Genomic DNA, 27,825 nt, shown 5'->3' with positions numbered 1-27,825 from the left:
CAGATTTCAGCAGCTGGATACTTTCAGTAGTTTATTCCTCCCATGAGCTGTTACTGGAATTTCCATGGAATTATGTAACTTGGGGCTGTATAAACAATCCCTCAGCAGCAGCTAGCAAAAACCATTATGAGGTATTACTACAACAGCAGTTATTCAGCCCAAAGCTCCTTGCTGTTTGCTCATGAACCAGTGGGTCACAATCATTTCTAATCTTTGGGCATCAAGCATACTATGCTTATACTTTGTGTGTAGGGTTATCCCTACAAGATATGTTTAGACAGATTCACAGACAACTATTATGTGTTGGTTTGATGGGTCTATAACTGTCTCACACAGTGGGGTAATGACCTTGCAATGGCTGTTACGGTATTACTTAGAACACCCTTGGTAATACATGGGTGTTAGTAAGGATAGCCTCAGTAATGTAGGGCTGGGGATGAAGAGAGGCATCTGAGCTGATCACAGCTGGGGAAATCTCACACCTGGCTTGGCATAAATTCTCAATCCAAAACATTATCCAGTGACCCAGCGAGTGTTACATGTGATGAAGATGGGTTGGTCATGATGCTGTTATCTTTGTATATTCCAACAACAGACATTTGGTAGACATAACATGGAGAGGAAAGGCTTGGTGAGATATGAGAGCACTGAGGGCAATAACCAACAGTGAACCGTGACAGTCTACATAGTCACTATAGCAGTAAAATAAAAAGGGACCATTGATAACTCATCCATCCAACTATACACAGCCCCATCTAATTACACACAGTCCACCCAATTACACACATCCTCATCTAATTACACACAGTCCACCCAATTACACACAGCCCCATCGAATTACACACAGTCTACCCAATTACACACAGCCCCATCTAATTACACACAGTCCACCCAACTACACACAGCCCCATCTAATTACACACAGTCCATCCAATTACACACAGCCCCATCAAATTACACACAGTCCATCTAAATACATACAGTCCACCCAATTAAACACATCCTCATCTAATTATACACAATCCACCCAATTACACACAGCCCTGTCTAATTACACACAGTCGACCTAATTACACACAGCCCCATCTAATTACACACAGTCCTCCTAATTACACAAACCCACATCTAATTACACACAGTCCATCCAAATACAAACAGCCCTGTCTAATTCCACACAGCCCCATCTAATTCCACACAGCCCCATCTAATTCCACACAGTCCATCTAAATGCACACAGCCCCATCTAATTATATACAGCCCCACCTAATTACATATAGTCCACCTATAGTCTCATTTAATTACACACAGGCCTATCTAATTACACACAGCCCATGTGATTATACATAGCCCCTTCTGCTTACACACAGCCCATTGAATACCACACAGCCCCACCTAATTATACAGAGCCTTGTCTAATTACACACAGCCAGGTCTAATTACACACAGCCCCACCTAATTACACACAATCCCATCTAATTACACACAACCCTGTCTCATTACACACAGCCCCATCTAATTACACACAACCTATCTAATTATACATAGTCCATCTAATTAAACACTGCTCAATCTAATTACATATAGCCCCATTTAATTACACACAGCCCTCATCTTATTATGCACAGCCCCATCTACTTACAAACAGGGCAAAATTTTGAACATGGTGGGCGGGCACGGAGGGAGCAGTCGGGAAGCTAATAAAGGCCGTCCAGCGTGAAACATGAGTGGCAGCGCTAAGCACTGCCTGTGCAGGGGTGGTGGGGAGGAGGGCGAGTGGGCTGAGCGTGAACTTTGTGCATGCACGGAGCTGCCTCAGGTAAATTAAGAGTTTTTAAAAAAGAAAATGAAGAAAATAAAAATGTAATAAAGCACGTCTCCTTGTGTAACTTTGTCACATGAGCAGGGACATGTTCTTAATTAAATTTTAAAACTTTAATTTTATTTTCATTGGCTTTTGGAAATCTCTCCCACCTGTGGATGAGGTTTCCAAAAAAATTTAAAGGCCGCATGGCCTTTTCGTCTGCCCGACAACCGTTAATTGGTTGAATTAATGGCCGCACATCGGGACGCATGCCAGACGACACCGCGTCTCATGTTATGCATCGGTGTGTGGAGCCCACCCCCAGAAGAAAAAATTCTGCCCATGAGCAGGGACTTGTTATTAATTTTAAAAATTAAAGTGTTTATTTTATTTTATTTTTATTTGCTTTTGGAAACCTCATCCGGCCCATTAAGCTGGACAGACAGCGAAAAATTTAAGTTAATTGATTACATAATGGCCTTAACAGCAAGCAACACACCCACTGAGCGAACAATCGTAAGATTGCGTGTTGATGTGGGCATGCTCGGCTGACGTCAACATATGTCATTTCACGCTTAAGCGGGTCGGGCGTGCATCCACCCGCCAAGCGAAAGTTTATATACACAGTCCCATCAAATTATATACAACCCCATCAACTTACACACAGCCCCATCTAATTACACACAGTTCACCTAATTACAACCTGCCCATCTAATTACATATAGCTCAATCTGATTACACACAGCCCATCTAATTACTCATAGTCCATCTCATTACACACATCCCCATCAAATTTCACACAGTGCATCTAATTATCCACGGCCCCATCAAATTACATACAGCCACATCTAAATACAGGCAGCCCCACAGATCATCCAGATAGTCTATCTAATTACATACAGTCCATCTAATTACACACAGCCCCATATAATTATACACAGTCTATCTAATTGCAAACAGTCCATCTAATTACACACAACTCAGTTGGATTGTTCACAGCCCATTTAATTACACATAGCCCAATCTAATTGCATACAGTCCATTCAATTACACACAGCTCATCTGATTACACACCAACCAATCTAATTACACACATAACATCTAATTACACGCAGCCACATCTAATTACGAACAGCCCAACCTAGTTATGCACAGTCCATCTAATTATGCACAGATCCATCTATTTACAAACAGCCCCATCTATTTACACATAGCCCCATCTATTTACACACAGCCCCATCTATTTACACACAGCCCAACTAATTCCATTCAGCCCCATCTCATTACATAATACCCAATCTAATTACAGGCAGCCTAATCTAATTACACACAGTCCATCAAATTCCACACCGCCCAATGTTATTACAGACAGCCCCAAGTAATTACAGACAGCCACAACTAATTGCACATAGCTGTGTCTAATTAACTACAGCCCCAAATAATTACACAAAGCCCCATTTAATTACATGTAGCGCCATCTAATTACAACCAGTCCATCTAATTACACACAGCTCATTCTGATTACACACAGTCCATCTAATTACACACAGCCCCATCTAATTACACACTGCCCTGTCTCATTACACAAAGCCCCATCTAATAACACACAGTCTATCTAATTACACATGGACCCATTTAATTACACACACCCCATCTAATTACACACAGCCCATTTAATTACATACAGCCTCATCTATTTACACACAGCCCCATCTAATTATACACAGCCCCATCTAATTGCATACAGCTACATCTAATTATACACAGGTCATCCAATTACACACAGTCCATCTAATTACAAACAGTCCATTTAATTACACACAGCTCAGTTGGGTTGCACACAGCCCATCTCATTGCACATAGCCTAATCTAATTACCACAGTTCTTCTAATTACACGCAGCCGCATCTAATTACAAACAGCACCACCTAATTCCACACAGTCCATCTAGTTATGCACAGCCCCATCTAGTTACACACAGATCCATCTATTTACACACAACACCTTCTATTCACGCATAGCCCATCTAATTGCATGCAGTCCATCTATTTACACACAGTCCATCTGTTTACACACAGCCTTATCTAATTACGCATAGCTTCATCCAATTACAAACAGCCCCACTTAATTACACACAGTCTATCTAATTACACAGAGATCCAACTAATTACACACAGCCCAATCTAATTGCACATAGTCCATCTAATTGAAGGGTGGGAACCAGAGCAATAGGTCAGCAGGTGAAATAAATGACTGGGAACCAGTGAGTATGACCAGTAGGACTAAGAGGAAGGGTAGGCAGGGAGAAATTACTGAACACAGTGAGACTGGGAGTCTGAAATGCATTTGTTTCAATCCGAGAATTATAACAGGCAAGGCAGATGAGTTTAGAGCTTGGATTAGTACTTGGGACTATGATGTTGTTGCTATTACAGAGACTTGGTTGAAGGATGGACAGGATTGGCAGATAAACGTTCCAGGATTTAGATGTTTCAGGCAGGATAGAGAGGGATGTAGAAGAGGTGGGGGGGGGTGGTTGCACTGCTGGTTAAGGGGAATATCACAGCTGTATGACAGGAGGACACCTCAGTGGGCTCATGCAGCAAGGCAATATGGGTAGAGCTCCAGAATAGGAAGGGTGCAGTCACAATGTTGGGGGTTTACTATAGGTCTCCCAATTGCCGGCAGGAGATTGAGGAACAGTTAAGTAGGCAGATTTTTGAAAGATGTAAAAGCAATAGGGTTGTTGTGGTGGGTGATTTTAACTTTCCCTATATTGACTGGGAATCACTTAGTGCTAGGGGTTTGGATGGTACAGAATTTGTAAGGTGCATCCAGGAGGGCTTCCTGAGACAATATGTAGATGGTCCAACTAGGGTAGGGGCAATACTGGACCTGGTATTAGGGAATGAACCCGGCCAGGTGGTCGAAGTTTCAGTAGGGGAGCATTTCGGGAAAAGTGACCATAATTAAGTAAGTTTCAAGGTACTGGTGGATAAGGATAACAGAAGTCCTTGTGTTAAGGTGCTTAATTGGGGGAAGGCTAATTATAACAATATTAGGCAGGAACTGAGGAATCTAGACTGGAGGCGGATGTTTGAGGGCAAATCAACAACTGACGTGTGGGGGGCTTTCAAACGTCAGTTGATAAGAATTCAGGACCGGCACGTTCCTGCTAGGTTGAAGGATAAGCATGGCAAGTTTCAGGAACCTTGGATAACGAAGGGATATTGTGAGATTAGTCAAAAAGAAAAGGGAAGTATTCATAAGGACTAGAAGGCTGGGAACAGATGAAGCCCATGGAGAATATAAAGAAAGTAGGAAGAAACTTAAGCAAGGAGTCAGGAGGGATAAAAGGGGTCATGAAAAGTCACTTGCAACCAGAATTAAGGAAAATCCTAAGGCCTTTTATACATATGTAAAAAGTAAGAGGATAGCCAGGGAAAGGGTAGGCCCACTCAGGGATAGGGGTGGGAATCTGTGTGTGCAGCCAGAAGAAATGGGAGAGATACTAAATGAGTATTTCTCATCAGTATTCACCAAAGAGAAGGACTTAGCGGCCAATTTGTCTAGGGAAGAGTATGTAGATAGCCTGGATCATGTTGAGATCAAAAAAGAGGAGGTGTTAGGCGTCTTGAAGAATATTAAGGTGGATAAGTCCCCAGGGCCAGAATGGGATCTACCCCAGAGTACTGAGGGAGGCAAGGGAGGAGATTGCTGGGGTCTTGACAGAAATCTTTGTATCCTCACTGGCTACGGGTGAGGTCCCAGAGGACTGGAGAATGGCCAATGTTGTTCCATTGTTTAAGAAGGGTAGCAGGGATAATCCAGGAAATTACAGGCCGGTGAGCCTTACATCAGTGGCAGGGAAATTATTGGAGAAGATTATTCGTGACAGGATTTACCATCATTTGGAAGCAAGTGGGTGTATTAGTGAGAGGCAGTATGGTTTTGTGAAGGGGAAGTCGTATCTCACTAACTTGATTGAGTTTTTCGAAGAAGTGACAAAGATGATCAACGATGAAAGGGCAGTGGATGTTATATACATGGATTTCAGTAAGGCCTTTGACAAGGTCCCTCATGGCAGACTGGTACAGAAGGTAAAGTCGCACGGGATCAGAGGTGAGCTGGCAAGATGGATGCAGAATTGGCTTGGTCATGGAGGACAGAGGGTAGCAGTGGAAGAATGCTTTTCTGAATAGAGAGCTGTGACTAGTGGAGTTCCGCAGGGATCAGTGCTGGGACCTTTGCTGTTTGTAGTATACGTAAATGATTTGGAAGAAAATGTAACTGGGCTAATTAGTAAGTTTGCAGATGACACGAAGGTTGGAGGAGTTGCAGATAGTGAAGAGGATTGTCAAAGGATACAATGAGATATAGATTGGTTGGAGATTTGGGCGTAGAAATGGCAGATGGAATTTAATCCGGACAAATGCGAGGTATTGCATTTTGGAAGGTCTAATACAGGTATGAATTATACAGTAAATGGCAGAACCCTTAAGTGCATCGATGGGCAGAGGGATCTGGGTGTACAGGTCCACAGGTCACTGAAAGTGGCAACGCAGGTGGATAAGGTAGTCTGGAAGGCATATGGCATTCTTGCCTTCATCAGCAGGGGTATTGAGTATAAAAGCTGGGAAGTCATGCTGCAGCTGTGTAGAACCTTGGTTAGGCCACACTTGGAATATTGCATGCAATTCTGGTCGCCACATTACCAGAAGGATATGGAAGTGTTGGAGAGGGTTCAGAGGAGGTTTACCAGGATGCTGCCTGGTCTGGAGGTTATTAGCTATGAGGAGAGGTTGAGGAGAGGAGAAACGCAGATTGTTCTCACTACAGCAACGAAGATTGAGGGGTGACCTGATAGAAGTTTACAAAATTATGAGTGGCATTGACAGAGTAGATAGTCAGAAACTTTTTCCCAGGGTGCAAGAGTCAATTACTAAGGGACATAGATTTAAGGTGAGAGGAGAAACCTATAGAGGAGATGTGCATGGCAAGTTTTTTACGCAGAGGGTAGTGAGTGTCTGGAATTCACTGCCAGAGGAGGTGGTGGAAGCAGGTACGATAATGGTGTTTAAGAGGCAGCTTGACAAATACATGAATAGGATGGGAATAGAGGGATATAGACCCCGGAAGTGTAAAATGTTTTAGTTGACAGGCAATATGATTGGCGCAGGCTTGGAAGCCCGAAGGACCTGTTCCTGTGCTGTACTTTTCTTTGTTCTTTGTTCTAATTACACACAGTCCATCTAATTACACACAGCCCAACCTTATTAAACACAACCCCATCCAATTACACACAGTCCATCTAATTACATAAAGCCCAATCTAATCACACACATAGATGGACTGTGTGTAATGAGATATGGCTAACTGCACAGGATCTATCTAATTATGCACAACCCCATCTAATTACACACAGCCCACTTAATTACATACAACCGAATCTGATTACACACAGTCCATCTAATTAGGCACAACACATAGACTTAAAAATAGCCCCACTTAATAACACACAGCCTTGTATAATTACTCACAATCCATCTACTTAAACACAGCCCCATCTAATTACACATCACCTAATCTAAATACACACAGACCATCTAATTACACACTGATCCATCTAATTACACAAACCATCTAATTACACACAGCTGCATCTAATTACACACAGATCCATCTAATTGCACATAGCCCCATCTATTTACACACAGCTCCACCTAATTATACACAGCCCAATCAAATTACACACAGCTCCATTTAATTACACACAGCCCAATTAAATTACACACAGCTCCATCTAATTACACACAGCACTGTCTCATTACAGACAGGCCCATCTAATTACACACATCTCCATCTAATTACACACAGCCCAATCAAATTACACACAGCTCCATCTAAATACACACAGCACTGTCTCATTACAGACAGGCCCATCTAATTACACACAGTCCATCTAATTACACACAGTCCATCTAACTATACACAGCCCCATCGAATTACACACATTCCCTCTACTTACACACAGTCTAGTTAATTACACACAGCCCATCCAATTACACACAGTCCATCTAATTAAACAGAGTCCATATAATTACACACAGTCTCACTTAATTACACAGGTCTGAATCTTCCGGTTGGTGGTCGGGGGCGGGGGTGGGTGGAGGTGGGTGGGGGTGGGGGTGGGCGGGGGCGGGGATAGTCAGAGGGTGGCTGATTCAAAAGCAGCCCTGAGAGACAGCCCCTGCCAGGGAAGGACGCTGAATTGAAGGTGGATTTCACTGCGGTTGGGCACGGCAGGTGGGAGGGCAGATCAGTGGGGCAATCGGCCCAGCGTTTCTCGGACGAGGGCCTCGCTGCCCTCCTGGAGGAGGTGGCAGCCAGGAGGGAAACCCTTGTTCCCAGAGATGGGAGGAGGAGGCCCCCTCACCTCATCAAAAAGACCTGGGAGGAGGTGCCATCCGGGGTCAGCAGCCATGATGTGGTGAGGCGCACATGGGGGCAGTGCCGGAAGCGCTTCAAAGATCTCCTGCAATCGGGAAGAGTGAGTACTGTGTTGGCATGGGTCAGTGTGCTGAACAGTTAAGGGGTGGCCATCCACTGTGGACCTGAGGGATGTTAGAGTCTGAGTGGTAACTGTCAATGGCGCTGGAGTTTGCCAAGGGGTGAGCCTGGCTGCTTGGACTGAGTGCCTTGCGGCTCGGGACCCACGAATCAGCTGAGCCCTGCCAGGTGATCCTCAGCTGGGTTTGGCCAGGTTGCAATGGTGCTGCAGGAAGAGAGTGGACTAATCAATGCTGCTCTGTCCTTTCAGGAGAAGACATCCCATAACAATATTGAGAGGCCGTGGACTGGTGGGGGAACCCCACACCTAATTCTGGCGCGCTATGAGCAGGAGGCACTGGAGCTCGAGAGGCAGCATGCACCTCGGTCAACTGGCCACGGTGAGTTTGGAGTGCCAGACAAGGGTAAGAGCGCAGTGCACTGAGGTGAGAATGTCGGCTATTGCAACCATTGTAGTGTTGTCTCTATATTGATATAAGCACCGAACCTGGAGTCCTCATTGATAATGGAAAGACGAGGGCACCATGATGCATATCTCTGTCTCGTCAGGGTGTCTGGCATGCACTGTGACAGTGTCATCACTTAAACTAATGACATGTCCTTCTTGTCCCACAGAGGCTCACCAGCAGGCAGTCACCATGAGCAGCCTGATGGCCCACCCCTGACCCCTGAGGATCACCATGCTGAGCACGCACCTGCGTCACACCCTCTCTTTCAGCAGGCACCAGCGCAGATACTAGCACCTCACTGGGCGTTAGATCGACAGCTAGAATGTCAGTGCATGTTGGTGAGGGCATTTCACACTCGCTTGAGGTGCAGATGGAGACAGACAGTGCACAGGGCACTGGCAGTATGGGGACTGTGGGAACCAGGAACATGCTCAGTCATTGGCTGATGATGGGCCCCTGAGGCAGCAGCTGCTGGAAATCCAGCAGGGTGTGCGGGAGGATTTGGTGGAGATATATGAGGGAATGCGTACCATGGTGTCCATTGTGGAGGAGTCCATGAGGAGCATGAGCAATGCAATGACCTTCATGGCCAAGCGCACTATCTCCTCCATTGAGGAAGTGGCGACTCTCACAGAGAGGCTCCTCCAGGAACAGAAACAGGGGCTCTTGGGGTTGTGCTCAGACCTGCAGCCTTCACACAGGCAATGACCTCAGTGCCAGTGTAGGAGATGGATGATACCCAGTATCCCAGCTAGGTGCCCGTCCATCAATGGAGAGCAGGGAGGAACGAAGCAACCTCACGTCAGTGCAGCAGCTGCCTGTCATCTTTGCGGGCTCCTCTCAGGGCACTCCGGATGATGGCAGCAGCTCCTCCGCCCCTCTGCCAGTGACCATGGTATCTGATCAGGCTGCGGTCACTGGGGAGATGCCTGTCATGGCACTGGCCACTCGCTCCCAGGCGGGGCTAGCACAGGCTCCACGGGCCAGAGGACGGCACCAAGGTCATCAAGGCCAACAAGACAGCAGAGTCAGCAGCTGTCTCCAATGCTGGTGCCAGCGAAGGGGAAGCACCTAGACACAGCACTCGCAAACATAAATGTAAAGCACCTTAAGCATAAGACAGCCTTATCACGGGTGATATTTTGTTTCCCCATTTTGCTTTAATCTTTTTAATAGAGTGATTAAGAACACCGGTTAATGTTCATTTCAGGTGTTTCACATGCACAATTGTATGAGATTTTATTTTGTGCTATTGGCCTCTGTATCCTTCATTTGTTCTGTAGGTGCAGGGAAGGCCATGATGTTATGATAGATGTGTGTCTCCTGAAATTTTATTGCAAAGGCACAGAATGTATGAAGAACAAAGAAAAGTACAGCACAGGAACAGGCCCTTTGGCCCTCCAAGCCTGAGCCAATCATATTGCCTGTCAACTAAAACATTTTGCACTTCCGGGGTCCGTATCCCTCTATTCCCATCCTATTCATATATTTGTCAAGCAGCCTCTTAAACACCACTATCATACCTGCTTCCACCACCTCCTCTGGCAGCAAATTCCAGACACTCACTACCCTCTGCGTAAAAAAACTTACCCTGCACAACTCCTCTAGTTTTCTCCTCTCACCTTAAATCTATGTCCCCTAGTAATTGACTCTTCCACCCTGGGAAAAAGCTTCTGACTATCTACTCTGTCCATGCCACTCATAATTTTGTAAACTTCTATCAAGTCACCCCTCAACCTCCGTTGCTCTAGTGAGAACAATCCGAGTTTCTCCAACTTCTCCTCGTCATCGGCATGCTCGGCTGATGTCAACGCGCATCATTTCATGCTCGAGCGGGTTGGGCGTGTGCCGGCCGAGCGAAAAATTCTGCCCTAAGTACACACAGCCCCATCTAATCACACACAGCCCCGTCTAATCACACACAGCCCCATCTAATCACACACAGCCCCATCTGACTAAACACAGTCCCATCTCATTACACGCAGCCCCGTCTAATCACACACAGCCCCATCTGACTAAACACAGTCCCATCTCATTACACACAGCCCCATCTAATTACACACAGCCCCGTCTCATTAGTTACAGTCCATCTAATTACAGACAGTCCAATCTAATTATACACAACTCCATCAAATTACACACTGTCAATCTAATATTATGCAGCCACATCTAATGTTACACTGTCCATCTCATTACGCATAGGGCAGAATTTTGACCTTGGTGGGTGGGCTCACTGGGTGCGGATGGGGGCAGTCGGGAAGTTGACCACCACCTGCGATTGTCCCCCAAGCTGCAATATCATGCTGGTGGGTAAATTAAGGTGCCTGTGTGGCGGGAATGCGGGGAGGAGGGCAAACAGCCCGAGTATTAACTTTGCACATGCACGAGAGTAAGCGCTTCATAATCTCCCTGAGGCACAAAGCAGCAAAAAAGTTTAAGTTAATTGATTATTTAACAGGCCTTAACAGGTCTTTTAATTGTCGGCGGGCATGCACCCACCGAGCAAAAATTTCTGCCCATAATCCCATCTAATTACACACAGTTTAGTTAATTACACATAGCTCCATCAAATTACACACAGTCCCATCTAATTACACCCAGTCCAGTCTAATTACACACAGCCCATCTAATTACACACAGCTCCATCTAATTACACACAGCTCCATCTAATTACACATATGCCCAATCTAATTACTCACAGCCCCATCTAATTACACAGATGCCCAATCTAATTACACAGATGCCCAATCTAATTATACACAGCTCCATCTAATTACACACGGCCCAATCTAATTACAAACAGCTCCATCTAATTGTACACAGCCCAATCTAATTATACACAACCCCATCTAATTACATACAGCCCCATCTAATTACATACAGCCCCATCTAATTACACACAGTCACCACCTAATTACACACAGCCCAATCTAATTACACAAATGCCCCATCTAATTACACAAATCCCCATCTAATTACACACAGCCCAATCTAATTACAGAAATGCCCCATCTAATTATACACAGCCCAGGCTAATTACACACAGCCCCATTAATTGCACATGTCCCCATCTAATTAAACACAGCTCCATCTAATTACACACTGTCCAATCTAATTACACACAGCCCAATCTAATTACACACATGCCCCATCCAACTACACACTGCACCATTTAATTACACACATGCCCCATCTAAATACACACAACCACATCCAATTACATACAGCCCCATCTAATTACACAAAGCTCCATCTAATTACACACAGTTCCATCTAATTACACACAGCCCAATCTAATTACACACAGTTCAGTTAATTACACACATCCCCATCTAATTACACACAGCTCCATCTAATTACACACATGCCCCATCTAATTACACACATGCCCCATCTAATTACACACATGCCCATCTAATTACACACAGCCCAATCTAATTATACACAGCCGAATCTAATTACATACAGCCCCATTTAATTACACACATTCACCACCTAATTACACACCGCCCAATCTAATTACACAAATGCCCCATCTAAATACACACAACCACATCCAATTACATACAGCCCCATCTAATTACACACAGCTCCATCTAATTACACACAGCCCAATCTAATTACACACAGCCCAATCTAATTACACACATTTCATTTAATTACACACATCCCCATCTAATTACACACATGCCCCATCTAATTACACACATGCCCCATCTAATTACACACATGCCCATCTAATTACACACAGCCCAATCTAATTATACACAGCCGAATCTAATTACATACAGCCCCATCTAATTACACACATTCACCACCTAATTACACACCGCCCAATCTAATTACACAAATGCCCCATCTAATTATACACAGCCTGATCTAATTATACACAGCTACATATAATTACACAAATCACACACAACCCAATCTAATTACACAAATGCCCCATCTAATTATACACAGCCCAGTCTAATTACACACAGCCCAGTCTAATTACACATATCTCCATCTAATTATACACAGCCCCATCTAATTACACACAGCCCAGTCTAATTATACACAGCCCAATCCAATTACACACAGCATCATCTAATTACACACAGTGCCATCTAATTACACACATGCCCCATCTAATTACACACAACCTCATCTAATTACATACAGTCCCATCTAATTACACACAGCCCAATCTAATTACACACAGTTCATTTAATTACACACATTTCATTTAATTACACACATCCCCATCTAATTATACATATGCCCAATCTAATTACACACATGCCCCATCTAATTATACACATGCCCCATCTAAGTATACACAGCCCAATCTAATTACACACAGCCCCATCTAATTACACACAGCCCCATCTAATTACACATATGCCCCATCTAATTACACACAGCTCCATCTAATTACACACAGCCCCATCTAAGTACACACAGCTCCATCTAATTGTACACAGCCCAATCTAATTATGCACAGCCCCATCTAATTACATACAGCCCCATCTAATTACACACAGTCACCACTGAATTACACACAGCCCAATCTAATTACACAAATGCCCCATCTAATTACACACCTCCCCATCTAATTACACACAGCCAAATCTAATTACAGAAATGCCCCATCTAATTATACACAGCCCAATCTAATTACACACTGCCCAATCTAATTACACACAGCCCCATCTAATTACACACAGCCCAATCTAATTATACACAGCCCAATCTAATTACATACAGCCCCATCTAATTACACACATTCACCACCTAATTACACACAGCCAAATCTAATTACACAAATGCCCCATCTAATTATACACAGCCTGATCTAATTATACACAGCTCCATATAATTACACACATCCCCATCTAATTACACACAGCCCAATCTAATTACACAAATGCCCCATCTAATTATACACAGCCCAATCTAATTATACACAGCCCAGTCTAATTACACACAGCCCATCTAATTACACATATCTCCATCTAATTATACACAGCACCATCTAATTACACACAGCCCAGTCTAATTATACATAGCCCAATCTAATTACACACAGCCCCATCTAATTACACACATGCCCCATTTATTTACACACAGCACCATCTAATTACACAAATGCCCCATCTAATTACACACAACCTCATCTAATTACATACAGCCCCATCTAATTACACACAGTCCCATCTAATTACACACAGCCCAATCTAATTACACACAGTTCATTTAATTACACACATTTCATTTAATTACACACATCCCCATCTAATTACATATATGCCCAATCTAATTACACACATGCCCCATCTAATTATACATATCTCCATCTAATTACACACAGCCCCATCTAATTACACACTGCACCATCTAATTACACACATGCCCCATCTAAATACACACAACCTCATCCAATTACATACAGCCCCATCTAATTACACACAGCTCCATCTAATTACACACAGCTCCATCTAATTACACACAGCCCAATCTAATTACACACAGTTCAGTTAATTACACACATTTCATTTAATTACACACATCCCCATCTAATTACACACAGCTCCATCTAATTACACACATGCCCCATCTAATTACACACATGCCCCATCTAATTACACACAGCCCAGTCTAACTATACACAGCCCAGTCTAATTATACACAGCCCAATCTAATTACACACAGCCCCATCTAATAACACACATGCCCCATTTAATTACACACAGCGCCATCTATTTACACACATGCCCCATCTAATTACACACAACCTCATCTAATTACATACAGCCCCATCTAATTACACACAGTCCCATCTAATTACACATGTCCCCATCTAATTATACACATGCCCCATCTAATTACACACAGCCCAGTCTAACTATACACAGCCCAGTCTAATTATACACAGCCCAATCTAATTACACACAGCCCCATCTAATAACACACATGCCCCATTTAATTACACACAGCGCCATCTATTTACACACATGCCCCATCTAATTACACACAATCTCATCTAATTACATACAGCCCCATCTAATTACACGCAGCTCCATCTAATTACACACAGCCCAATCTAATTACATACAGCTCTATCTAATTATACATAGCCCCATCTAATTACACACAGCCCCATCTAATTACACACATGCCCCATCTAATTATACACAGCCCAATCTAATTATACACAGCCCCATCTAATTACATACAGCCCCATCTAATTACACACAGTCACCACCTAATTACATACAGCCCCATCTAATTACACAAATGCCCCATCTAATTACACACATCTCCATCTAATTACACACAGCCAAATCTAATTACAGAAATGCCCCATCTAATTATACACAGCCCAGGCTAATTACACACAGCCCCATCTAATTACCCATGTCCCCATCTAATTATACACAGCTCCATCTAATTACACACATGCCCCATCTAATTACACACAGCCCAATCTAATTATACACAGCCCAATCTAATTACACACTTGCCCCATCTAATTACACACAACCTCAACTAATTACATACAGCCCCATCTAATTACACACAGCACCATCTAATTACACACAGCCCAATATAATTACATACAGCTCCATCTAATTATACATAGCCCTATCTAATTACACACAGCGCCATCTAATTACACTCAGCTTCATCTAATTATACACAGTCTATCTAATTACACACAGCCCAATATAATTGCACACAACCCAGTTTAACTACATATAGTCCATCTAATTACACGCAGTCCACCTACTTATACACAGCCCAATATAATTACACACAACCCAATCTAATTACATATGGTCCATCTAATTACACGCAGTCCATCTAATTATACATGGCCCCATCTAATTACATACAGCCCCATTAATTTACACAAAGCCCCTTCAAATTAAATATAGCTGTAACTAATTACACACAGCCCTATCTGATTACAAAGCGGTAATTAATCTTCCATTTCATTGTGTGGCACTATCAGTATGTTATATAGGATAGATTTTGAACTGATCTAGCAACTCAAGACTGGGCATACATGAGGTGATGTGGGCCCTCAGCAGCAGCAGAATTGTACTTGAACACAATCTGCAGCCTTATGGCCCGGCATATCCCCCACTCTAACATAACCATCGAGCCAGGATATCAACCTTGGTTCCCTGAAGAGTGCTGGAGGGCACACCAGGAACAGCAACAGCCATACCTAAATATGAGGTTTCAACCTAGTGAAGCTACAACACAGGACTACTTGTGTACCAAACAGCATAAGCAGCAAGTAATAGACAGAGCTAAGCAATCCCACAACCAACGGATCAGATCCAAGCTCTGCAGTCCTGCCACATCCAGTCATGAATGATGGTGGACAATTAAACAACTCACTAGAGAGGCGGCTCCACAAATATCCCTATCCTCAATGATGGAGGAGCCCAGCACATCAGTGCAAAAGACAAGGCTGAAGCATTTGCAAACATCTTCAGCCAGAAGTGATAGATGATCCATCTCAGCCTCCTCCAGAGGTCCCCAACATCACAGATGCCAGTCTTCAGCCAATTCAATTCACTCCATGTGAGATCAAGAAATGACTGAAGACACTGGATACTGCAAAGGCAATGGGCCCTGACAATATTCCGGCAATAGTACAGACAATTTGTGCTCCAGTATTTGCTGTGCCCCTAGCCAAGCTGTTCCAGTACAGCTACAACACTGGCATCTACCCGGCTATGTGGAAAATTGCCCAGGTATGTTCTGTACACAAAAAGCAGGACAAATCTAAACTGGCCAATTACCATCCCATCAATCTACTCTCAATCATCAGTGAAGTAATAGAAGGTGTCACTGTCAGCGCTATCAAGCAGCACTTGCTTAGCAATAACCTACTCACTAATGCTCAGTTTGGGTTCCATCAGGTCACTTAGCTCCAGACATCATTACAGTCTTGGACAAACATAGACAAAAGAACTGAACTCAAGCGGTGAGGTGAGAATGACTGCCCTTGACATGAAGGCCTCATTTAAGCCGAGTGTGGTATCAAGGAGCCCTAACAAAATTGAAGTCAATGGGAATTGCGGGAAAACTCTCCATTGGTTGGAGTCATATCTAGCACAAAGGAAGATGGTTGTGGTTGTTTGAGGTCAATCATCTCAGCTCCAGGACATCACTGCAGGAGTTCCTCAGGGTAGTGTCCTCAGCCCAACCATCTTCAGCTGCCTCATCAATGATCTTCCTGCCATCTTTAGGTCAGAAGTGGGGATGTTCGCTGATGATTGTACAATGTTCAGCACCATTTGTGACTCCTCAGATACTGAAGCAGCCCATGTCCATAGGCAGCATTCAAACTTGGACTGATAAGTGGCAAGTAACATCACATAAGTGCCAGGCAATGACCATCTCCAACAAGAGAGACTCTAAACATCGCCCCTTGACAGTCAATGGCATTACCATCACTGAATCCCCCGCTTTCAACATCCTGGGGGTTACCATTGACCAGAAACTGAACTGGACCAGGCACATAAATACAAACTTATTTTTGCACTTTTTTCTTTAATTGTATTCATTTATCTAATTATAGATAATTCTTGAAAATTGGTCTGATTCTAGTTGAATCTAATAGTTTAATTGTAACCCATCAGAAAGTAAAGGAAGATGCAAGGTAATGAACCAAAGTTTCCTGGGTGAATTTTCCACGTAGCAGAGAAGACAGGATAAAGGTGGAAAGATAATTTATCATGAGCCTTTTTCAGTGGGCCAAGAAACCTCTCTGTTTTGTTGTTACTGTTCATGTGTGTTATGTTTAACATTGAGTTTTGAAACAAATAGTTTGAGCGAGAGGATTGGCTGCTGCAACAGGCAAAATGTCTCTTCTGCCTCAAAGGATGAACTCTTCATAATTTTCTGCTAATTTGGATAAACTAGTTTTCATGGGTGCATATGGTGCCTCTCTTCTAAACTTGAACAAAAATGGATTTTGGAATAAGGTTACACCTGGTCTTTTCTGCATGAGACAGTGCTGAATAATGCCCCTTGGGAGGGAGAGTCAGAAAGTGATCAATCTCATCAGTGTGTTTCAGGCAGGATCCTAGCCTGTGTTCAAAAGCCCACCTGCGGTGAGGAATAATGTAAGTGGTTGCTGTAGGCTTCCTGCAGCAGCACAGTGGGGGTGACTGCCTTTGGGACTGATGCCTGATGTCACAGCAAATAGCAATGGACTGGGTGCCATTTGCACCTTTGCCTATACTGCCCATAATAGGGAGGTACATTTGTGGTAAATCTGCCATAGTGTTTGTCCTATGAATAATTTCAGTTCAGTGAGATATCAAACTTTACTGGACCAGCTACATAAATACTGTGGCTACAAGAGCAGGTCAGAGGCTAGGAATCCAGCGGTGAGTATCTTACCTCCTGACTCCCCAAAGCCTGTCCACCATCGACAAGGCACAAGTCAGGAGTGTGATGGAATACTCTCCACTTGCCTGGATGAGTGCAGCTCCCACAACCCTCAAGAAGCTCGACACTGTCCAGAACAAAGCAGCTCACTTGATTAGCACCCCATCCACCATCTTAAACATTCACTCCCTTTAACAATGATGCACAGTGGCAGCAGTATATACTATGTGCAAGATGCACTGCAGCAACTCACCAAGTCTTCTTCAATAGCACCTTCCAAACTCACTAACACCACCACCTGGAAATTCCCCTCCAAGTCACTCACCATCCTGACTTGGAACTATATCGCCGTTCCTTCACTATCACTGGGTCAAAATCCTGGAACTCCCTCCCTAACAGCACTGTGGGTGTATCTACACTACATGGACTGCAGCGGCTCAAGAAGGCAGCTCACCACCACCTTCTCAAAGGCAATTAATTCTGCCCTTGACAGCGATGCTAACATCAGATAAATTAATAAAATAAAACAATAAATAACACAGAATGATCTCCATATAAAAGAGGATACATTCATTGAAGGAACCTGTCTAAAGATGAATGTAGTTTTTTAAATGCTGTCAACCATGATGTAAGTAATTGTGAAGTTGTGTTGTATTTACACTCACTGCTGGCTTTACTAATTGGAATTCCAGTGGGCCTGTGACAGGGCAACCCAAGATCATCAGATTAAAGAGTTCCTTACGGGAGACCATTCCTGTGCCAACCATTTTGGGCAGTCAAAGAGGTTACAGGGCTGCACGACAGGAAATTTCTGTATGTACATGCACTTCCACTCCTCCACGCTGCTGACTTGTCCATTAATATCTTCCTCCACACAGGAGACAGTGCGGAGCTGAGCACCTCCACCACACGAGCTGGAGCAGGCAGTCCAGGGACTACTGTCCCATCTGATAACACAGAACAACAATCAGTGTCTGGCACACAGCAGCTCCAGGTAACTCACAATATTACACAATGCAAGGAGCACAATTCATTTCCTGAAGTGTGAGGGACATATCCGCCACTTTGTGCTTGATACATAAAACTGTGTGGCACTAGAGTTTGCCAAATTACTTAAAAGAAAGACATGTTACTGAAGCTTCTCTTCTTGCACTCATCAGGACAAATACAAGAATACCAAATTTCAAACCATCACAACAATTGTTACTATAGGAGAAAAAGATGCTGATTGGTTGGCATTTCGACCTTTTCTCCTGTGGTATCAATTGTTGTGATTGTTTGAAATTTGGCGTTTCTGCATTTGTGCTGATGATTGCAAGATGAAAAGCTTCAGTAACACGTTTCTCTTTTCAGCAATATTCGAGTTTGTAAAATAGTTACAGAATTTTAATTTCCAGGAGATAAAATGAATAACCATTAAATGTTGGAGGTTTGAAACAAAGTCAGAAATTTCTGGTAGTACATAACAGGTTGAAATTGATTAGGATTTTGGTTGGAACTTTCCAACAGAACTCGGAAGGGTTCTGGCATAGTGTCACACTCAAAACATTGACCTATTTTTCTCATGCTGAATGACCTCCTGCACATTCCTAAAGTTCTCTGGTCTTGTTTTTCCATCTTCTTCACATGCTAGAAACTGTTTCTCAGAGATGAATTTTATTGTCATATCTAAGGGTGGAAAACTAATTTTCCAGGCGCTGTAACAGTACAACAATCAGCAAACAACAGGACGATTTTTGTTACAGATAGTAAAACAATATTACAGGAAGATTGATTTGGGGAGATCATTTAAAAATAAAAATTCTTTCAACATGTTAAATTGTGTATCTCTGCAAGGGGAAGTTTGGGGCAGAATTTTGCCCTTTGGCGTGCGGGATTGGCAGGATCGGCAGGATCGGCGGGATCGGCGGGATTGGTGGGAGCGGTCGGGAAGCCGACTGCCACCCGCGATTGATCCAGAAGGCAATTTCACGCCTGGCGAGCCAATGAAGGCCTGCCCGGCATGAAAGACGAGCGGCAGCTGCCTCAGGGAGATGAAGATATGTTAAAAAATCTTAAAAATAAAACTGCAATGAAACACGTCCCCTCGTGTGACTCTGTCACATGAGCAGGGACATGTTATTAATGAAAAAATAAAGTTTCTATTTTATTTTTATTTGCTTTTGGAAGCCATGGATGAGATTTCCAAAAAAATGCAAAGGCCATTGGGACTTTTTGCGTGCCCGCCAACCGTACGTTTGGACAGGCAGCGAAAAATTTAGTTTAATTACCTTTTCAATGGCCTTAACAGGCCTTTTAATTGTCAGTGAGCATGCTGCTGACCCCAGCACACACCTCCCAACCAAAATATCGCCCATCATTTTGCACTCGGTTGGGCCTGTACACTGCACGTAAAATTCTGGCCTATGTGTCTGAGATCTTGGTGTGGGCATGCTTGTGAGGGAAAGGAGAGATACATGTGCGGAGAGAGGTGTGTGTGTCTGTGTGGAGAAGTCTGTGTGGAGAGGTGAGTGTGGAGAGTTATGTGTGTGTGTCTGTGTGGAGAGGTGTGTGTGGAGAATTGTGTGTGTGTCTGTGTGGAGAGGTGTGTGTGGAGAATTGTGTGTGTGTCTGTGTGGAGAGGTGTGTGTGGAGAGGTGTGTGTGTGTCTGTGTGGAGAGGTGTGTGTGGAGAATTGTGTGTGTGTCTGTGTGGAGAGGTGTGTGTGGAGAGGTGCGTGTGTGTCTGTGTGGAGAGGTGTGTGTGGAGAATTGTGTGTGTGTCTGTGTGGAGAGGTGTGTGTGGAGAGGTGTGTGTGTGTCTGTGTGGAGAGGTGTGTGTGTGTCTGTGTGGAGAGGTGTGTGTGGAGAAGTGTGTGTGTGTCTGTGTGGAGAGGTGTGTATGGAGAGGTGTGTGTGTGTCTGTGTGGAGAGGTGTGTGTGGAGGTGTGTGTGTGTCTGTGTGGAGAGGTGTGTGTGGAGAAGTGTGTGTGTGTCTGTGTGGAGAGGTGTGTGTGGAGAGGTGTGTGTGTGTCTGTGTGGAGAGGTGTGTGTGGAGAGGTGTGTGTGTGTCTGTGTGGAGAGGTGTGTGTGGAGAGGTGTGTGTGTGTCTGTGTGGAGAAGTGTGTGTGTGTCTGTGTGGAGAGGTGTGTGTGGAGAAGTGTGTGTGTGTCTGTGTGGAGAGGTGTGTGTGGAGAGGTGTGTGTGTGTCTGTGTGGAGAGGTGTGTGTGGAGAAGTGTGTGTGTGTCTGTGTGGAGAGGTGTGTGTGGAGAAGTGTGTGTGTGTCTGTGTGGAGAGGTGTGTGTGGAGAGGTGTGTGTGTGTCTGTGTGGAGAGGTGTGTGTGGAGAGGTGTGTGTGGGTCTGTGTGGAGAGGTGTGTGTGGAGAGGTGTGTGTGTGTCTGTGTGGAGAGGTGTGTGTGGAGAATGTATGTGTGTGTCTGTGTGGAGAGGTGTGTGTGTGTCTGTGTGGAGAGGTGTGTGTGTGTCTGTGTGGAGAGGTGTGTGTGTGTCTGTGTGGAGAGGTGTGTGTGTGTCTGTGTGGAGAGGTGTGTGTGGACAGGTGTGTGTGGAGAGGTGTGTGTGTGTCTGTGTGGAGAGGTGTGTGTGGAGAGGTGTGTGTGGAGAATATATGTGTGTGTCTGTGTGGAGAGGTGTGTGTGTGTCTGTGTGGAGAGGTGTGTGTGTGTCTGTGTGGAGAGGTGTGTGTGGAGAGGTGTGTGTGTGTCTGTGTGGAGAGGTGTGTGTGGAGAGGTGTGTGTGTGTCTGTGTGGAGAGGTGTGTGTGGAGAGGTGTGTGTGTGTCTGTGTGGAGAGGTGTGTGTGGAGAATATATGTGTGTGTCTGTGTGGAGAGGTGTGTGTGTGTCTGTGTGGAGAGGTGTGTGTGTGTCTGTGTGGAGAGGTGTGTGTGTGTCTGTGTGGAGAGGTGTGTGTGTGTCTGTGTGGAGAGGTGTGTGTGGACAGGTGTGTGTGGAGAGGTGTGTGTGTGTCTGTGTGGAGAGGTGTGTGTGGAGAGGTGTGTGTGGAGAATATATGTGTGTGTCTGTGTGGAGAGGTGTGTGTGTGTCTGTGTGGAGAGGTGTGTGTGTGTCTGTGTGGAGAGGTGTGTGTGTGTCTGTGTGGAGAGGTGTGTGTGGAGAGGTGTGTGTGTGTCTGTGTGGAGAGGTGTGTGTGGAGAGGTGTGTGTGTGTCTGTGTGGAGAGGTGTGTGTGGAGAGGTGTGTGTGTGTCTGTGTGGAGAGGTGTGTGTGGAGAATATATGTGTGTGTCTGTGTGGAGAGGTGTGTGTGTGTCTGTGTGGAGAGGTGTGTGTGTGTCTGTGTGGAGAGGCGTGTGTGTGTCTGTGTGGAGAGGTGTGTGTGTGTCTGTGTGGAGAGGTGAGTGTGGAGAGGTGTGTGTGCCTGTGTTGGGGGGTGAATGTGGAGAGTTGTGCGTGTGTCTATGGGGAGAGGTGTGTGTGGAGAGGTGTGTGTGTGTGTCTGTGTCGAGAGGTGTGTACGGAGAGGCGTGTGTGTATGTGTCTGTGTGGAGAGGTGTGCGTGTGTGGCTGTGTGGAGAGGTGTGTGTGTGTCTGTGTGGAGAGGTGTGTGTAGAGAGGATTGTGTGTCTGTCTGTGTGGAGAGTTGCGTGTGTGTCTGTGTGGAGAAGTGTGTGTGGAGAGGTGTGTGTGTGTGTCTGTGTGGAGAGGTGTGTGTGGAGAGGTGTGTGTGTGTGTCTGTGTGGAGAGGTGTGTGTGTGTCTGTGTGCAGAGGTGTGTGTGGAGAGGTGTGTGTGTGTCTGTGTGGAGAGGTGTGTGTGGAGCAGTGTGTGTGGAGAATTTATGTCTGTGTCTGTGTGGAGAGGTGTGTGTGTGTCTGTGTGGGCGGGTGAATGTGGAGAGTTGTGTGTGTGTCTGTGTGGAGAGGTGTGTGTGGAGAGGTGTGTGTGTGTGTCTGTGTGGAGAGGTGTGTGTGTGTGTCTATGTGGAGAGGTGTGTGTGTGTCTGTGTGGAGAGGTGTGTGTAGAGAGGTGTGTGTGTGTGTCTGTGTGGAGAGGTGCGTGTGTGTCTGTGTGGAGAGGTGTGTGTGGAGAGGTGTGTGTGTGTCTGCGTGGAGAGGTGTGTGTGTGTGTCTGTGTGGAGAGGTGTGTGTGCGTTTGTGTGGAGAGGTGTGTGTGGAGAGATGTGTGTGTGTGTGTGTGGAGAGGTGTGTGTGGAGAGGTGTGTGTGGAGAATTTATGTGTGCGTCTGTGTGGAGAGGAGCATGTTGGAGAGTTGCGTGTGTGTCTGTGTGGAGAGGTGTGTGTGGAGAGGTGTGTGTGTGTCTGTGTGGGCGGGTGAATGTGGAGAGTTGCGTGTGTGTCTGTGTGGAGAGGTGTGTGTGCAGCAGTGTGTGTGTATGTCTGTGTGGAGAGGTGTGTGTGGATTGGTGTGTGTGTGTGTCTGTATGGAGAGGTGTGTGTGGAGAGGTGTGTGTCTGTCTGTGTGGAGAGGTGTGTGTAGAGAGTTGTGTGTGTGTGTCTGTGTGGAGAGTTGTGTGTGTGTCTGTGTGGAGAGGTGTGTGTGGAGAGGTGTGTGTGTGTGTCTGTGTCGAGAGGTGTGTATGGAGAGGCGTGTGTGTATGTGTCTGTGTGGAGAGGTGTGTGTGTGTGTCTGTGTGGAGAGGTGTGTGTGTGTCTGTGTGGAGAGGTGTGTATAGAGAGGATTGTGTGTCTGTCTGTGTGGAGAGGTGCGTGTGTGTGTGTCTGTGTGGAGAGGTGTGTGTGTGTCTGTGTGGAGAGGTGTGTGTGGAGAACTTATGTGTGTGTCTTTGTGGAGAGGTGTGTGTGTGTCTGTGTGGAGAGGTGTGTGTGTGTCGATGTGGGCGGGTGAATGTGGAGAGTTGTGTGTGTGTCTGTGTGGAGAGGTGTGTGTGGAGAGGTGTGTGTGTGTGTCTGTGTGGAGAGGTGTGTGTGTGTCTGTGTGGGGAGGTGTGTGTAGAGAGGTGTGTGTGTGTGTCTGTGTGGAGAGGTGCGTGTGTGTCTGTGTGGAGAGGTGTGTGTGGAGAGGTGTGTGTGTGTCTGTGTGGAGAGGTGTGTGTGGAGAGGTGTGTGTGTATGTCTGTGAGGAGAGGTGTGTGTGGAGAGGTGTGTGTGTGTGTCTGGTGGAGTGGTGTGTGTGGAGAGGTGTGTGTGTGTCTGTGTGGAGAGGTGTGTGTGGAAAGGTGTGTGTGGAGAAGTGTGTGTGGAGAAGTTATGTGTGCGTCTGTGTTGAGAGGTGTATGTTGGAGAGTTGCGTGTGTGTCTGTGTGGAGAGGTGTGTGTGGAGAGGTGTGTGTGGAGAGGTGTGTGTGTGTCTGTGTGGGCGGGTGAATGTGGAGAGTTGCGTGTGTGTCTGTGTGGAGAGGTGTGTGTGGAGCAATGTGTGTGTATGTCTGTGTGGAGAGGTGTGTGTGGATTGGTGTGTGTGTGTGTCTGTATGGAGAGATGTGTGTGGAGAGGTGTGTGTGTGTCTGTGTGGAGAGGTGTGTGTAGAGAGTTGTGTGTGTGTGTCTGTGTGGAGAGGTGTGTTTGGAGTGATGTGTGTGTGTGTCTGTGTTGAGAGGTGTGTGTAGAGAGTTGTGTGTGTGTGTCTGTGTGGAGAGGTGTGTGTGGAGAGTTGTGTGTGTGTGTCTGTGTGGAGAGGTGTGTGTGGAGAGTTGTGTGTGTGTCTGTGTTGAAAGGTGTGTGTGGAGAAGTGTGTGTGTGTCTGTTTGGGGAGTTGAATGTGGAGAGTTGTGAGTGTGTCTGTGTGGAGAGGTGTGTGTGGAGAGGTGTGTGTGGAGAGGTGTGTGTGGAGAGGTGTGTGTGTGTCTGTGTGGAGAGGTGTGTGTGGAGAGGTGTGTATGGAGAATTTATGTGTGTGTCTGTGTGGAGAGGTGTGTGTGTGTCTGTATGGAGAGGTGTGTGTGGAGAGGTGTGTGTGTGTCTGTGTGGAGAGGTGTGTGTGGAGAGGTGTGTGTGTGTCTGTGTGGAGAGGTGTGTGTGTGTCTGTGTGGAAAGGTGTGTGTGGTGATATGTGTGTGTGTCTGTGTGGGCGGGTGAATGTGGAGAGTTGTGTGTGTGTGTATGTGTGGAGAGGTGTCTGTGTGTCTGTGTGGAAAGGTGTGTGTAGAGAGGTGTGTGTGTCTGTCTGTGTGGAGAGGTGTGTGTGTGTCAGTGTGGAGAGGTGTGTGTGGAGAGGTGTGTGTGGAGAGGTGTGTGTGTATGTCTGTGAGGAGAGGTGTGTGTGGAGAGGTGTGTGTGTGTGTCTGGTGGAGTGGTGTGTGTGGAGAGGTGTGTATGTGTCTGTGTGGAGAGGTGTGTGTGGAAAGGTGTGTGTGGAGAGGTGTGTGTGTGTGTCTGTGTGGAGAGGTGCGTGTGTGTCTGTGTGGAGAGGTGTGTGTGGAGAGGTGTGTGTGTGTCTGTGTGGAGAGGTGTGTGTGGAGAGGTGTGTGTGTATGTCTGTGAGGAGAGGTGTGTGTGGAGAGGTGTGTGTGTGTGTCTGGTGGAGTGGTGTGTGTGGAGAGGTGTGTGTGTGTCTGTGTGGAGAGGTGTGTGTGGAAAGGTGTGTGTGGAGAAGTGTGTGTGGAGAAGTTATGTGTGCGTCTGTGTTGAGAGGTGTATGTTGGAGAGTTGCGTGTGTGTCTGTGTGGAGAGGTGTGTGTGGAGAGGTGTGTGTGGAGAGGTGTGTGTGTGTCTGTGTGGGCGGGTGAATGTGGAGAGTTGCGTGTGTGTCTGTGTGGAGAGGTGTGTGTGGAGCAATGTGTGTGTATGTCTGTGTGGAGAGGTGTGTGTGGATTGGTGTGTGTGTGTGTCTGTATGGAGAGATGTGTGTGGAGAGGTGTGTGTGTGTCTGTGTGGAGAGGTGTGTGTAGAGAGTTGTGTGTGTGTGTCTGTGTGGAGAGGTGTGTTTGGAGTGATGTGTGTGTGTGTCTGTGTTGAGAGGTGTGTGTAGAGAGTTGTGTGTGTGTGTCTGTGTGGAGAGGTGTGTGTGGAGAGTTGTGTGTGTGTGACTGTGTGGAGAGGTGTGTGTGGAGAGTTGTGTGTGTGTCTGTGTTGAAAGGTGTGTGTGGAGAAGTGTGTGTGTGTCTGTTTGGGGAGTTGAATGTGGAGAGTTGTGAGTGTGTCTGTGTGGAGAGGTGTGTGTGGAGAGGTGTGTGTGGAGAGGTGTGTGTGGAGAGGTGTGTGTGTGTCTGTATGGAGAGGTGTGTGTGGAGAGGTGTGTGTGTGTCTGTGTGGAGAGGTGTGTGTGGAGAGGTGTGTGTGTGTCTGTGTGGAGAGGTGTGTGTGTGTCTGTGTGGAAAGGTGTGTGTGGTGATATGTGTGTGTGTCTGTGTGGGCGGGTGAATGTGGAGAGTTGTGTGTGTGTGTATGTGTGGAGAGGTGTCTGTGTGTCTGTGTGGAAAGGTGTGTGTAGAGAGGTGTGTGTGTCTGTCTGTGTGGAGAGGTGTGTGTGTGTCAGTGTGGAGAGGTGTGTGTGGAGAGGTGTGTGTGTGTCTGTGTGGGCGGGTGAATGTGGAGAGGTGTGTGTGTATGTCTGTGTGGAGAGGTGTGTGTGGATTGGTGTGTGTGTGTGTCTGTGTGGAGAGGTGTGTGTGGAGATTTGTGTGTGTGTCTGTGTTGAAAGGTGTGTGTGGAGAAGTGTGTATGTGTCTGTGTGGGGAGGTGAATGTGGAGAGTTGTTAGTGTGTCTGTGTGGAGAGGTGTGTGTGGAGAGTTGTGAGTGTGTCTGCGTGGAGAGTGGTGTGTGGATAGGTGTGTGAGTGTCTGTGTGGAGAGGTGTGCATAGAGAGGTGTGTGTGTGTCTGTGTGGAGAAGTGTGTTTGGAGAGTTGTGTGTGTGTCTGTGTGGACAGGTGTGTGTGGAGAGGTGTGTGTGGAGAGGTATGTGTGTGTCTGTGTGGGCGGGTGAATGTGGAGAGTTGCGTGTGTGTCTGTGTGGAGAGGGGTGTGTGGAGAGTTGCGTGTGTGTCTGTGTGGACAGGTGTGTGTGGAGAGGTGTGTGTGGAGAGGTATGTGTGTGTCTGTGTGGGCGGGTGAATGTGGAGAGTTGCGTGTGTGTCTGTGTGGAGAGGTGTGTGTGGAGAGGTGTGTGTCTGTCTGTGTGGAGAGGTGTGTGTAGAGAGTTGTGTGTGTGTGTGTCTGTGTGGAGAGGTGTGTGTGTGTCTGTGTGGAGAGGTGTGTGTGGAGAGGTGTGTGTCTGTCTGTGTGGAGAGGTGTGTGTAGAGAGTTGTGTGTGTGTGTCTGTGTGGAGAGGTGTGTCTGTGTCTGTGTGGAGAGGTGTGTGTGGAGAGGTGTGTGTGTGTGTCTGTGTCGAGAGGTGCGTATGGAGAGGCGTGTGTGTATGTGTCTGTGTGGAGAGGTATGTGTGTGTGTCTGTGTGGAGAGGTGTGTGTGTGTCTGTGTGGAGAGGTGTGTGTAGAGAGGATTGTGTGTCTGTCTGTGTGGAGAGGTGCGTGTGTGTCTGTGTGGAGAGGTGTGTGTGTGTCTGTGTGGAGAGGTGTGTGTGTGTCTGTGTGGAGAGGTGTGTGTGGAGAGGTGTGTGTGTGTCTGTGTGGAGAGGTGTGTGTGGAGAACTTATGTGTGTGTCTGTGTGGAGAGGTGTGTGTGTGTCTTTGTGGAGAGGTGTGTGTGTGTCGGTGTGGGCGGGTGAATGTGG

At 46.0% G+C, this 27,825-nt stretch overlaps 1 protein-coding gene across 1 annotated transcript in view; it reads right to left on the bottom strand.

Annotated features, from left to right (window-relative positions):
* The window catches only part of LOC121276861 (ADAMTS-like protein 1), a 572,059-nt gene that overhangs the window by 14,061 nt on the left and 530,173 nt on the right, over positions 1 to 27,825 (bottom strand). Inside the window, exon 12 of the mRNA XM_041185436.1 lies at positions 18,958 to 19,162. Within this exon, the coding sequence (XP_041041370.1) occupies positions 18,958 to 19,162 (205 nt within the window). The remainder of the gene's footprint in view (positions 1 to 18,957; positions 19,163 to 27,825) is intronic.

Source organism: Carcharodon carcharias, chromosome 4 (genome assembly GCF_017639515.1).
Source record: "Carcharodon carcharias isolate sCarCar2 chromosome 4, sCarCar2.pri, whole genome shotgun sequence".
NCBI lineage: Eukaryota > Metazoa > Chordata > Chondrichthyes > Lamniformes > Lamnidae > Carcharodon > Carcharodon carcharias.
The sequence above is the reverse complement of the archived record's forward strand: the minus strand, read 5'-3'. Positions and strand labels throughout refer to the sequence as shown.